Raw genomic sequence first — 15419 nt, 5'->3', positions numbered from 1 at the left:
TATCTATCTATCTATCTATCTATGTGTCTTAGAGGCGAAATCAAAATTCTTCTGTTTATGGACATTTTATGTTGTTTTTATTTCACACTTGCTTTGGTATTGTAAACATACAGTATGTTTCCCACGCCAATAAAGCCCCTTTGAATTAAACTGAATGGGACTGAGAGAGAGAGAGAGAGAGAGAGAGAGAGAGAGAGAGAGAGAGAGAGAGAGAGAGAGAGAGAGAGAGAGAGAGAGAGAGAGAGAGAGGTGGGCGGGGTCTGGATCAGCTCCATCCCACCTCGGAAATACCAACCAGGTGCTGCAGCTCCTTCCTCCCCTGCTCTCCAGTCATCTCCGCGGGCTCTCCTCACACAGCTCCATCGCTACCAGCGCAGCGCTGTGAAGGAGAGAAGAAGTCCGCAGTAAACACCAGCCATGTCCGGCCACTGAGTCACCGCTCCCCGTCATCTCAGCCTGTGTGCCCGGCTTGCATGGGTCCCGGTCGGCCGGCAGGACAATAAGACAGCCCGCCTGCCCGCTGCAGCAGCAGCTTCGCCTCCTCCAGCCGGGGAGCTTTCTGAGTGTTCCTGCCCGGGATCCCTGCAGCACTCTCCGCGGGTCCAGATGGCTGGACACGAGTGGGAGGACTGGTTCGAGCGGGAGGAATTTATCGGACAGATCAGCGACATCCGAGTGCAGAACCTGCAAGGTAGGAGCATCCTGCTGTTTGACTGTTTGATAACAGAGCGGAGCTGTGGGAGCGCGGTGAGTGGCCTGGCCACGCATGCACGACCTCAGTGCAAACTGTGTGCATGCTGCGACTCACGCACAGAATGGGTTTGGTATGTTGGGAACTTTTGAGACTATGCTTTTCATCACGCACAGCAGCCCGCAGAGTCCCAAACTTTCCAGATCTGCCTCAAACAGGTCTGCTCAGTGTCCCAGTGTGAGCTCTGAGTCCTTTTATAACCGCGCTGTTTGCAGAGGACTTTACAACCAACAGTATAACTGGCCGCTCTGGTCTGGAGGTATTTAATTCATGAAGAGCACAGAGTGAGAAAACAGTTGTAGTGTAAAGTTCATTTAGAAGCATTACTACAAGCAGACACACTTTAAATATGTGCAGAAGATTCATTTTAGAAGGTATTAACCATTTCACTGATTAGTCGACAGTTAGCTTATGAATTGTTCTCCATCCTGTAGAAATCAATGGATTCATAGAGATCTTCATTACATGTAACACATATCAGCATTAGGGTTGCAACTAATGATTATTTTCATTATTGATTAATCGATTAGTTGTTTGGTCTATGAAATGAAGCTGTAGATAAAATGTCAGAATAGTGAAAACTGTCAATCACATTTTCTTTAAAGTCCAAGCTGATGTCCTCAAATGTCTTGTTTGTCCTGACCAACAGTCCACAACTACAATATTCAGTTTACGGTTTCTAAAGAAATCATTCACTTATGAGAAGGTGGAATCAGAGTATGTGGACAGATGATTCACAACTTTTCAAATATTGATTTTACTCTTTATACCTGGCAGATTATGTAATTGGCATTGTGTCTCTGTCTGTGTGTGATGTATTTGTGGGTGTCTGTCAAATGTCAGAGAGTATCATGGTCATTATAGACGTGTACAGTCAGAGTAGATGTCATGGTCTTTGCAAAAAGTACTCTGGTCAGTTAGTACTGCACTACCATAAAATTGGGGGACTTAATGAATGGTAATAGAAGCTGAGATATCCTGGATTTTAGTAGATGGATGAAACTCCAAAAACACTGGATTCTAGATTTCCCATAATGCAACTGCATCCCTCATTGAACCGTCTCTGCCTGGTAAATTCCCATGTCTGTCAAACTCCACACTCCTAGTTTTAAGGCAAACTTTTTGTTATCTCCACACCCAAAGCTGAGATGATCCTGATGACATCATCAGGGCTGTACAGTCTGAAAATAATGCACCTTATCTGGCCAATCAGAATCCGGCTCTGACCAGTAATTTTAACTTTACTGTTTACAGAGAAACTGTCATCTAAACGAGGTAGGAAGCAGTGCGTGGTTGTGTATTTGATATTTTTCTCCAGAGCTACAGAAAGCGTTATACAACAGTACAACTGACTTTGAGGTTTTAAATTCAGAATTTCAAATTTTAAATACCCCTTAAATTCTCTTTTAGAGTGGTAAAGCAGAACCTGTTTGAACCTGTATTTGTACTTGGGTGTACCTGGGTGGCAAAGCAGAGATATTGGGTGTGATATTAGGTCTAAAATATCTCCTTCTGTGTTTAATAGTAATCCTACAGATCCCAGAATTCCTCTAAACAAGCCCTAGAGATGGGGGGGGGGGGGGGGGGGGGCGGAGGGACACATTGTTGTATTCAATGAAGAATTGATGTGGGAACAAAATGTGAATCTGGTAATCCAAGCAGCTACTGAGTGATGGAAACCTTCCCTCTCATGTAGCTGCATTGCATTCTGGTCTATTTTCTGCTCCTGTGGGTGTAGAACTTGTTCTCTCTTTTTCTCTCCTCCACTGGATTTATTCCTGTACGACTGTTGGGGATTGCAGCAGGTTGAAAGAAGTTACTTTTGATATTGATGGACGGACAGTAAAACCTGTTGTTCACTGCTGATATTTTAGATATCAAATTTCACTGACGCCACAGGAAGTTTGTGGAATGATGTCACACCAGATATTCACACAAATAAGATCCAGCAAGTTACATCACATGAGCACGGAAGTTCATTTTGACCTGGGAAACATTTATTTTAATAACTTAAGTGTTATCATATGATTGTACTCAGGTCATATCATTTTTCAATTTTCTGCTGAACAAGTTTTTTGTCATGAGGGAGTTTTTCCTTTATTGCCATTAGTTTGAAAAGTAAAGTTTATTTATCTATTGGTTCATTTAGCAAGACATTACTGTAAATGCACCAGAGATACTATACTATTTTGGTACATGTTGCAGACCACACTGGAACACTAACATACAGGCCAACATGTCTTTGTTCTGCTGTTGAACTGGAGTGATCCTGTAAATCTTGTGGGAATATCTAATATACTGTATGTGTTGCCAGTGTGCCAAACAGGGCTTAACAAGGACTAGAGGAGCAGACTAACAATAATTGCTCTTTAAAGTGGAAGTAATTGATTTAATGAGTGTGGTGAGAATGAAAGCTTTGTTTGGCTCTAACCCAGTTCATCCCAAAGCCTGTAACAAGTAGGCCTCTAAAAACACCAGAATACATTCACACCATCTCTGCATATCATGTGTTGATGCAGAGTAGTGTAACAGTAGGCTGAGATGGAGTATTAAATGATAGGACTGTTAGTGATAGATCATAGATGATGATATCTCATTAACTTGTGTTGTTTGGTGCTGGGCAGGTAGTGTACAGAGCGTTTTCAATGAAAAACAGGTTGTTGAGAACACTGAGACTGAACCAAAAACAGTCAGCTGCATGTATGAAACCAAGACAACGAGCTGAAAGTCACTAATACGCCTCCTGGTACTGAGGGGGAGCCTTTAAAGAGAGACTATACAACAGCAGCCACTGTGATTACAGTGATAATTATGGGATAATGCTAATGCTAAAACATAAGGCAGTGGTAGGCAAATAGCATCCTGTGAGCCAAATCTGTCCCTCCTGCAAAAATACTTGGCCCGTATATGAAAGCTAGCTTACATCAAAACTTTTGCATCATTTTCCAAAAGTCTTCTGTAGACAACAAAATAAACACAAGGCTCATGTGAATCCCGGTGAATACAGTATAACCTTGTTCCATCTTTTACTTAAAACTATGACTACCAGGAATTACATTTTAATGTGTCAATTCTAACACTGATTTAATTCCACAACTGTAATCTATTGGAGAACAGGTTTATTTTTCAAAAACAGATAGTTGGCTGTCTAATAGAGTACGTGTATTGATGTCATGTTTTTTTTAAGGCAACAAAAACGGAATTTTCAATCAACCATAAATGAAGCAGGCTTATCATGTGTAGATCATCAATAAGGAAGTGCAACACGAGAACATTCACATATGAGTCATTGTTAGCCAAATGCGTTTTAAATGAGTCGTAACTTACTAATGTGAAACTTGACATCTGATACAATCCAAAACAGTGTTATAAAAAGAAATAAATAAAACATCTAGTCCTGAGTTTCATATGCACAAGACCCCCAGTGAAAAATCCTAGAAAAACTGGCTGGTTGAATCTAACTGCTGACATAGAGTAACAGTAGCACAAAAAGAGAAGAGTCAGCAAGCTGACTCAATAATGTAATACAGTAAAATCCATCCTAAGCTAGCTAACATTTGCTAAAATTAGCCACCATAAGCTACAGGTATACCAGACAAAGTAACGCTGTAGCAGTAAAACTGCTGACTGTAAACTGAGCAAAGGCGCGTTTTAATCATTATAAGTTCAACTTTTCATTTTTAAGATGAAGAATGTATTATTTCTTCTTTCAAAAGTTGCATAGTCTCACTTTAAATATCCAAACCTTATGCAGAAGATTAGCGTGATGCTCCTCACTACCATGACTGTAGGTGATGAAGGCTTCCTTCCTCCTAATGGGCTTGAAACATGATAGATGCTGGATGGAGATGGATGGCTAAAGTGGTCCGTCCCCACATGTGCCAGTGACAACACACACAAGTAGATTAAAGTGAACTGTGTATCTTATTGCACCTGGTGAGCAACTGTTGCCCTGGAAACACACAACCGTGAGTCACAATCATGAGCCACAATCGTGGCTCTGAAGTCAGGGACGATACAAAGAAGACAGAAATGTATTAGAATGGAATACTGCTGATACTTGTTATATTTGTCATAGGCTTGTGTATCTATTCAGGGTAAATTCAGTTGGCTGTTCTATGCAAACCCTGGATTTGGTTCAGGCTCCGGCGTGAAATTGCATAGTTCACACATCGTGAGTCACTTTTCAGGCAGAAGACTTGTTAGTGTCGCATTTTTGGTTACAATGCATTGGATTTGGCATCAGCTACTGAGTGTCAAACCCATAAGAATGTGCTAAACATATTACAACAGCCCACAACCTGTGCTGTCTCTGCTGGATATGTGCACTAATGACTAGGTTGCATATTCACTACATGTCAGTTGCACGAGGGCTTCAGCTCTCTACATTCGTCCTGGCAATAAACGGAGCTGTTTTCCTCTGTGAACTTGGACATTTTCCAGCCTCTTGAAAAGATGCAGAAGTTTTCTACTTTTGTCCATATCTCTGCAACGCTGCCATATGAGCCCGAGCCATCTGATGAGAGGCTGGAGTGTGTGTGTGATTCTCAGCATGAAAGCTGGAAGAGCAGCTAGCGCTTTAAAACAATGGCCCGGAGGCTCTTACATAACACATGATGAGATGGTGAGAGAGGGAGAGCAGTTCCCTCTGCAGTACAGTGCTGGAGTCCCTGAACTGAACATTCCCACATCACACATCCCACACAGCTCTCTCTCTCTCTCTCTCTCTCTCCCCCTCACACACACACACACACACACACACACACACACACACACACACACACACACACACACAAACACTGCCTCCCACCTCATTCGGATGCAGTTTTCTCTCTCTGAGAACAGTTAACATTACTGGTCTGAGCTCTGGCACAAGATTATGCTAGTAGAAAACTGGATTCTGATTGGCTGGAGAACATGCATTATTTTCAGATAACTGTAAAGCTTTGATGATGTCATCAGGGATTATCTCAGCTTGCACTTGGAGACTTCAAATTGTTAATAGAAAGCCTGCATTAAAAACATGGTGCATGGGGTTTTAAACAGGCAGCGAGGGTCTAATGAAAGATGCCGTTAAGTTGCATTATGGGGAATGTAGGATCTATAGTTTTTGAGGTTTAACTCTAAATCTAGAGATTAAAAGTCTTGTCTTGTCCTTTTGAGCGTTCATCTTTTTAAATCCCAACTTAATGGACGTGCAATTCCAACTCACTTGTGTGGCCCCTTGAAGTTCAGCCTGTGGAAACATGAAATGTGTCAGCAGTAGATAGCAGAGGGAAACAATATGGAGATGGAAAATAGGGTAACAAGGTTTTGATTGGAGAGAAACTGACCAAAATAGAACAGAATAATATGAAGTCTTACAGGACTCCTCCTATGTGTTGTGGTTGTTACTAGGCTGCAGCTTCTCCCACTTGTTAGTAAAGTAACGTTTATCCAAAGGTTCACAAAAACAGTGCCAACACAAAGTTTCTATTTAAAGAATGTTCTGACCTGTATTTAGGGGCAGAACACGTTTAATCTTTGGAAAGTATCGTCAGGTGTTGTTGTTTGATAAGAGCATGACTCATGCTGTACTGCCCCAAATGCCCCAGTAAACATAGTGTGTATTTTCAGGAGTTTTCCTGCTCACAGTGTCTGCCTGCTGTCTCTGATCTGTCTTGTCATGTTTTCAGTCATAGTAAGAAACAAACATTCCAAAACATGCTGGCTGGTATACTGATTCATCTGCTATACTGGTTTTAATTTCCCTTACAGTATGAATATTTCAGATACCACCATACTGGTGCATAGCTGAAATAATTGCTGTAACTCTTCAATAGGCGACAGATTATACAATATAATCACTGCAAAGAGCGCTACAGTCAGGGCAAGCTGTGTAGATAATATTGAGAGCCTTCAGCGAATCGTATTAGAGTATTCTGTACGGTCATGATATAAGGTTAAATTATATACCACTGCTGTAAATGAAGCCTCAGAGAAGCAAGTTAATACCAGATATATTAGCAGGGAATTAAAGCAGCTGAGATAATGGGATTTAATAGAAGCTTCTTGTTATTAAAAAGGTTTAAGGCTCAATTCAAACAGAACATTTAGCTGATGTAGATGTTGTTGAGAGACACATTTGAAGTAAATGATGATACAGATTGAACATGATCATGGTTCATTGCCTTTCTTCAGTGCATATGCTAATTATTCCAGAAAGACTGGAAATGAAATTGCGTCTCTCTATGGAATTGTGTCTCAATCCTGTGTGTGATGGGACATTTGAGCACAGAAAAAATCATTTTTATCACACAAAGAACAATTTAATGTATCTCTCCGGTCTGCTGCTTGAAAAATGGACTCCTGATTGAAATGTGTGTGTGTGTGAGTGAGTGTGTGTGTGGTGTTTGAGACTGTGTGAAGGTGTGTGCAGTACACCATCTGTCAGCGTGTACATATGCAGTCCTGTGCAGCACAGAGGTCAAACCTGTATCTATTGTGAGAGGCAGAAACATGTGTAAAGGATTCCCCGTAAACCAGCGTGCTGAACAACAAACTACAGCGGGTCAAGGAGAGTTCAGACAAGCCAAACACTGAGGCTTCTCTCACTGTGCTCTGTTGACTCTCCGCGTCTGAGCGAGACGGTCAGACAGCAAACAACAGTGACAGCGCAGCCTCTTGCTGCTCACATTGGGCTGAATGTGTCGGTTCTTGAACGTGCGCCCAGTCCCCCCCTACATCCAGGAGCAGAGTGGATGGCACGGAGCCTCGGCCTTCACAAACTCTCTGCTATGAGTTATTCGGAGGTTAGAGGGGGGGCGGTGGCAACAAAGGTCCCTTTTCTTCAATTCATCCCCTCATTCTTTTTGAATTTCCTCTTCCATATTGTTCCTGCAGCAAAGCCTCTGTAAACAGTTTCAGATGTCCGCTTTGTTCACAGCAAATAGGCTCTCTCTACCCAAACCCTCAGGCTGATATTTACTGTGTAACAGCAGCGTTTTTCATGAGGCAGCACATGTTAAACACACACATTAAGGCTGCATGATATTTGAAAAAACTGACATGGGGATATATTTTTTTCCTGATGAAAATTGTGGAGAGGGGGGGGGGGACTCAGCAGCCAGACATTTCTCCAGTCTCTGTTTAAAAGAGGCTGAAATTGTCACTTGAGTGAGAATTGCTGGTCCACCTTAAAAGGTCAGTCCACCTTAAGTGAGACTGGTCAGGTTAGGCTAACCCGTTGTGGCTAACTTCGGGGCTAATAATCTAGATCTAGTGCTGGATTCATGATAAAGATTAGAAGAAACTTGTAGAAACAAGGAGACAAGCTTGATTATTGAATGGATTTATTTGATTGTGGAAGCTGTTTAAGTTTCTTCTCTATTATTTGGATTTAGAAATGTGTACGCAGCACTCTGGTCCCGGCTTGAATTAATTTAGTAAAACTTCCCCTTCAAATAGTTTTTTGTGATTGGGCAACAGACTTTGACCCAGCCCTGGAATTTCTTTTTAATGTCGTGAGATGAAGATAAGATGGAAATAGAAACTAAAACGTGTGTATTTCCATGGAAGTAAAGCAAAAATACACTGTGAGAAAGCAGGCGTGACACTGTCGAGCAGATGCTAGTGATGATGTATTGGGTGAGTTCTGCTGGCTGACTTAAAGCAAAGTGCATTAAAAGCAGTGATTGAAGCCAAATGTGGCAACTATTTCTGTTCACGAGCCTGCCTAATTTGATTTGGTCGTAGAGAGTACTGTGACCTTAAGGGCACGACTCCTTACAAATAAATGTTAAGAGTAGCAGTCTCAGTGGCTCCAGCCATGAGGTCTAGCTGCCTGTTCTGGAGTATCCATTTTTCTTAGATTTGGGGGAACCTTAAAAACCTCGTCACTCACTCTGACATGCTTGTTTTTGTTTAGTTGTGATCAATTTAGTTAATAGATGACAGCATTTTCTGTGTGCTCTTTCTCCCTACTTAATGATTAGTGATGATGATAGTAATGATGATAGTGATTCCTATCTTACTGGAGTGGATTAAAGCAGTTGTATTGGTATAATGTGTACAGAGGAGCCTGTTCCCACTGAATTCCCCTCTGACAGGACTGAAAGACATATGACGTAATTCAACCGATGATGTCATAATAACATAAGATGACAGATCATATGATTAGGCTCTATATTCATTACATAATTACTTAGGAATATACTACCCCATTGAAGTTTGTTATGGAAAAGATGTGTTGTCATTTCTATGTGTTAACAGGTGTTATTATGGGATGAGTTGCAACAAAGCTGTGCAAACAGGATTTCCAAAGAGGAATTCAGAGGATTTTATGCAAATACTATTGCAGCAGCCTGTACAGCATGTCTTCTTTCCAGTTCCAGACTTTGCATGTAATATTCATTTGCTTAGACAAAGTTGCTGTGCTTCTCTCTGTTGATGTTTCAGTACAGAGAATAAGAGCCTCTGCTCCAGCTCTCTTGTTAACAGAGGACTGCCTCCACAGGTTGAGAGGGTGGAAACAACAGCAGAGCTCTATGGACCAATACTGTAGTTGAGCGGTTTTTACCAATATGCCAAATAGTTTTTGATTTATTATGCTTTTGGATTACAAATGTCCCACCCTCTATCCCATGCAGTGGCTGAAAGCTAATCCAACAGGCTTTGATCAAGAGATTGTTTCTGGGTTTGATCCTTCCAAGGGTCATTCTGTCCCTTGTATCCATTCATCAACTGTTTGGCACACACTTTCAGCCACCCAGCCTTCACAAGCAAAGCTACTGATTCACAATCATTCAGTCACACTCTCTTATTTCCACAGATTAGCTTCAAATTCAGTAAATTCAACAGATGGAGGAGATTTTTATTATTAGCCATGCAAGCAGTGTAGCTGTAGGGGTGTTGGTCTGTCAGTCTGTCACTTTGCTCCAGACTGAAATGTCAACAGCTATCAGATGGCTTGCCATGAAACTCCTACTGACTTTCTATCTCTATTTGATCTCCTGACTTGTCCTGTGGTGTCACCATGAGGTTCACATTAGTGGTTTTTAGTGAAATGTCTGACAGCTATTGGTTGGATTGCCATGACATTTGGACATTCATGTTCCTCTCTTGATGAATTATGATAACTTTCCTGATCCTCTGACTTTTCCTTTACTTTTGTTTATGACCAAATATCTGCACAACTAATGACACTCCTATCAGCCTCTGTTGTATTTTGTCTTTATTGTGCTTATTAGCATGTAATAAAATAACATGCAACTATAGAAATTTAAGCTGGTTTGACTTTAAGCTGATGCTTAAGTAGCAAAGCCACATTCACACACTGTATTCCAATTCTATAACATAACAGCAAGTATGGACTGAAACTCTGAGGGTACTCAGCATGTGTGGGCTGATGGGCCACTTGATGAATAAGCACCTGGTTTCTGTGGAGGAGGTGTTGAGAGATCAGCCGTGTCACCCAACTGGAAGGGCTCCAGAGTTTGTACTGAAGGTATCCTCATTTCATAAAGTCTTTTCTTCACTTACAAGAAACAGGATCTTCCAACAGATACTCACTTCAGCTGAGACTGAGCTATGCTTTTCCCCTTTCTTGTAGTGACTGGATGGTTTAATGGCTGATTTTAATATGCAACATATTCATGAGGAGAGTCTTTTATTAATTACAAACTGACAAAAATAACATACATAAGCCATTTCTGTACTCTGCAGGTATGCTGCCTCTATAATACTGCAAAGCAGGGAGCACATCTGTCAGGTTACATAACTGACAAACAGCTGTGATGTCTTACCTGCTGTCATCTGAGTTACACTTTGACCATATTTGATTTATGTGTTGGTGGATAATTGAAGGCAGAGTTGGACAGCACGTATATCAAGTGTACACATACTGTACTGTACATCACTGAGAGCTGAGCAGAGCTGGACATGATCCAAATCAAAGACTACAATAGTTAACGGTAGCAAATAAACAGCTAGCTATAATAAGGTCAAACAGACTGATCTTAAAACTATTTAAGGCTGTTAAGTAAATATTACAGTTGAACCATTTCACAGATAAATATCATGGTGTAATCTGTATATACTGGTAAAAAGTCTCTAAATATAAAAATGTTTATATTTCCCAGCCTCAATTACAATGCCTTATTTGGGAACAGCAACAATATCCCAGCAATACTAGTGGCTTCCCTCCTGTTTCATCTGAATTTAAAGAACATGCTTTAAGACAATAAAACTACTCTTAAAATGACATCTGCTTCTCCTTCCTCACTGAAACATCCACAATCTATGAATATGCAAGTATGCATACTGGACAATGATTGGCTACAAACGAGTAGCCTAGTTGTTTGGATGCATTCTGACATACATTCCTCTTGTCTAGTAGAGCTTACACTCACTCCCAGTGTCTCCACCAAGCAATTACCTGTAAAGCCACGGCCCGGTAAGTGCCCTGAAAGAGCCGAAAGAAGTCTGGAAAGTGCTTCTATTATAAAGCTACACCCATTTTACCCCCTCTAAAAATACCTCAGCTCTTTTTAAAAGGTCAGTGGTTATATTGTGAGATAAACCTCCAGCGAGGGGTGATGTAAGCCCGGGTTAGCTCACTCTTTGTGTGCAGTCTGTGATTGGTCTGGAAGGCAGGTTTTTATGAGATGCAGGTGGCTTTGCGCGGCCGGGCAAGAGAAATGGCTCGGCACTAACACACTCTACTGAAGCAGAGCTGCCTTTGAAGGGTTAACAGAGATGCTAACAGAGAGCCTTGTGCCTCACCACGCAGTGTTTCTAAGAGACGACGCTCTCAGGTTGACCTGCGGCCCCCGGGGGCGTTCGCTGAGCAGGTATGAGCGGCACAGAAAAACACCCACCCACCAGGGATTGCTTTTCAATTTTCCACTGATTCAACCTGAGCTGCTATCTCTCTCTCCTGGTCTTTCACTTCGTTTTCCCCTTGCAGTCAGAAAAGGTTTTATGCCATCTTTGTTTATGTGAACTGAAAATGCTCAGTTTATCTTGTAAACCTGCTTTTTTTTTTACCCAGATCTGTCCTTCTTTTTTTAACTCAATACTTTGTTTTTTTGTTCTTAGGATTGCAGTTGCTCTTTATTCTCAGGTGTGTGAGCTTATCAGTTTAATCTTACCCATGAGCTTCTTTTCAGATGCGGCTGCTTTGTGTAATTTGTTTGGAATGTTGAAGATGGTTGATGCAGGATGACATCAGTCAGTTTGCCGTGTGTTGAGCTCTCAGCAGCATAGTTGAACATTTCAGACAGGAGCTTCCTCAAAGACACTTTCTCTGATTTGATCTAAGAGATCAAAGACTCATTATCACCTTGGCTGTCTTATGTCTGTCTGTCTGCAGTCAGGTAGAAAGTACGGTGGCCCTGAGAGCTCAACGTACTGCAGCTTAGAAAACACATGCAAATAGACAAAATGCAAATGAAGAAAACACCAATTTTACAACACATGGAGCATTTCTTTTATTGAAATGATTCATATGTGTTGTCAAACTGGTGTAGATGTTCTCTTCATTTGCTTTTGTTTCATCTATTTGCATGTGTTTTCTAAGTTGCAGTGTGTTGAGCTCTCAGGGCCACTGTAATATAGAGCTTAATGGTTCCAGTCTGTTTCTAACATGTCTCTAGCCTTCATATATTTATTTTATTTGCTCTGAACTACAGTCTGCAGAGAGAGAGAGCTGAATGTTGGTGGTGTCTGGATACAGCTGAAGAGGAGAGACAAACAAGTAGCCTCCGCCTGGACTGACTCATGTCAGTCAAACACACATGCTCCTATACATTTACCTCTTTTTTAAGAATGTGTGTATTGTCAGTCAAACTGAATTACCCTCACTTTTTCTGTGAGAAACAGCCTCAAGCTTCTGAGTGGGGGTTTCCCATGTGGTCGGCTGACTGACAGCTGAGAGCCAGCCTTGCTAGAAGACACCCATACACCCTTACCCTGATGCTCTGCTGACTGCAGAACTTACTGTGGCCTAGAAATGTTGATAGAATATTAGCATTAATCCATAAATCATCTTTTGTGGGGTCATATCCATACTGTTGATTAAATTCTTACCCTTCCTGAGCCCCATCTTTATTGCCTTGCAGTAAGACAGCTGTCTATTTTCAGGTGTCTTTGTGGTTATAAAGTGTCTCTACGTGTTTCTTGAGTCTGACAAGGCATGAAAAGAAGCAGAAAACGACTGGTCTTCCTTACGCTGCATTACCTAATATATAAACAGTTCTTTGATGCTGCAGTGGAGATGTCCAATAATGTTCTAAGGCTAAACTAAAGCTTTCTGCTGTATATTCTGATGGAGTTTGAAACCAGTCACTGATGGAATTCAATGAAGTGTAGCGGGGGAGTTAAACCACTGCCTTGTAGGGGTGTAACCATTACTCACTTACCTTGAATGACTGCGAAACAAGATGTAATTCCCCAACCCCAATACAACTGGTCTCATTACCTACATCTGTAAGTATGTTTTTACCTACCCTGGTATGCAGTGTTATTAATGTTAACACTATTAAGTATGTCAAAGTGAGCTCCAGAACCCCCTCCTAACACGGGAGCTACCTGGAGTGTAAGTGTGCACTAGCCTGTTAACTCGAGCTAACTTCAGCACAAACCCTCCCCCCCCTTTCTATATCTGGCAGGGAAGGTGAGACACCTCTACTCCAAAGTAAGTTCTTAACCAACAACATGAACCAGTATACTGAGCAACAATGAAATAATGAATGAATGAATAATGAAAGTTGTAATTCAATCTTTTCTTACACCAGAATTTTTATAACAAAACCAGTGAATGTTCAAAAGTTCACATAGGAAATCAAATATTCCACTTATATTCCTTTATGAAACACAATGTCTCAACTTAAATCTTTGTCTCAGTCTATAAAGTGTCCATGTTTATGAATTTCCATGAGTAATTTCCCATACACAGTAGCAGATAATCATCCACTAACAGATTGGATTGGATTACTTTAACAGTCACACATTCACCATTCAATTCAAGAAGACAAGTCAATATACCTTGGTCCTTGGTATAATAGTAGAAACAAGAACAATATATCAGTGTGCAGAGACAAGCAGGGTTGGATGAGATGAGTCACTGGGGGAGTTTAGTCTAGATGGCAGGGAAACCCTTGGTTCAAATTCCCTTAGAATCCCTCACGACATGCTGTCTACCTGAACAACCACCACCATCTCAATGTACAACTCGAGCCCGATCCCCAATGAACTCCATTCAACTCCTGACACAACCAATGTCTGCGCTGTCTGTCCTCAGACGCAACTTTCCTAGGTCTTCTCACTGGTGACTCCCTGACCGGAAACACACCAAACACTTAATTGGCTAATGGCCAATAACATGAATCAGTTTGAAACATCGATTTCTTATTCTTCAACCAATTCTGTCTCCCGTCACTCTCAGTTCACGACCACCTCAGAGACACAAACCTGGTCCGTTTCCATGTGGAAATGTCCGAAGCTAAAGCAGTTATCTTTCACTTGTACTCACCAGTAAAGTGCTACAGCCTGTAAAGCTTCAGCTTAAACTCCCATTTTGACGTCTGGCCCCTTTTTCCAAGAGTATGCCTCGCTGGAAGCAGCAAATAAATGGCTTCACCATGACGCAGGCAAAACATTGCTTCTACTCATTCCAGCATTTTCTCATCTTCTCCCATCTCCCTCTAGATGCACACCTCTCCACACGAACAGAGAACTCTGATAGGTCAACGCAAACATACAATTTATATACCTGACAGGACAAAACATCTTCCAACATCTGACTATGAAGAAATAATGTTCTTGTGTGCAAAGAACCACTTAGTTGCTCTTTAATTGAGCTGCTGTTAAAGGACGGTTTCAAGGTCAAGGGCCCACTGTGGATTTTGGTCTCCATCACTCACATTGAAATCACATTTGAAGGATCTTTTAATATCCAGTATGAACAGGAGGAATGATTACAGTGAGGAAAACCTCTCTCACTGTTCATATGGACACCTGACTGTTGTTTTAAGACAGACTTGAAAATGTGTGAACATCTCCTTTAATAGACCCCTTGTCACTGTAAATGCTTTCAAAACAGAAAAAGCAGAAAAAAAAGGCACATTCAGTTTCAGTTGTGACAGTGTGCTAAGCAGACAGTGTGTGGTCCAGGGGCAATGACACAAGGGCGAGCGCTTGCCTCCGGCCATTGACCAGTGATCACACAAACATGCTGACTAGATTAGAGGGAAGGATCGTGTTTCTGTTGTGCAACTAAAAAAAGATGGTTCAGAGGAAGAAGCGTTCTGCTTACTCTGTAGTATTCTCTACTGTCTGTAGAAAAATTAGTCTCTGAGACAAAACAGATAGGTGTTCAGACAAAAAACAGCACTGTAGTAACAATTAATCAAACTCAACTTTACTACTTACAGAAGCTCTTATTAATTATTTGTCTTGAAAAATGAACAGAAAATTGTGTCATATTTATTTACCATATTCTGTAGTTAAGAATTTGTATTTGTTTTAATTTCCTGGAAATTCAAAGTAAAATGTGGCTCTTTTAACATCTTGCAACTACCAAAATAAGTAATATTATAGATTTGAATAACACTTTTTTTTCTTATAACTCTTGTTATCACAGTATGCCACCAGTCAGATCTTTAGAGAACAGAGACATCATTTTAACAAA

General features: G+C 41.1%; 1 protein-coding gene across 2 annotated transcripts in view; it reads left to right on the top strand.

Annotated features, from left to right (window-relative positions):
- The first annotated feature begins 274 nt into the window (after window positions 1–274).
- The window catches only part of clmna (calmin a), a 50106-nt gene continuing 34961 nt past the window's right edge, over window positions 275–15419 (top strand). The window contains exon 1 of one of the 2 annotated variants that reach the window (XM_067613870.1): window positions 275–691. In XM_067613870.1, the coding sequence (XP_067469971.1) occupies window positions 607–691 (85 nt within the window). In that variant the 5' untranslated portion in view covers window positions 275–606. The remainder of the gene's footprint in view (window positions 692–15419) is intronic. The other variant, XM_067613871.1, reaches the window with a different exon arrangement.

This window comes from Thunnus thynnus, chromosome 16 (assembly GCF_963924715.1).
Source record: "Thunnus thynnus chromosome 16, fThuThy2.1, whole genome shotgun sequence".
NCBI lineage: Eukaryota > Metazoa > Chordata > Actinopteri > Scombriformes > Scombridae > Thunnus > Thunnus thynnus.
This window is presented reverse-complemented; position numbering and strand designations above follow the sequence as displayed.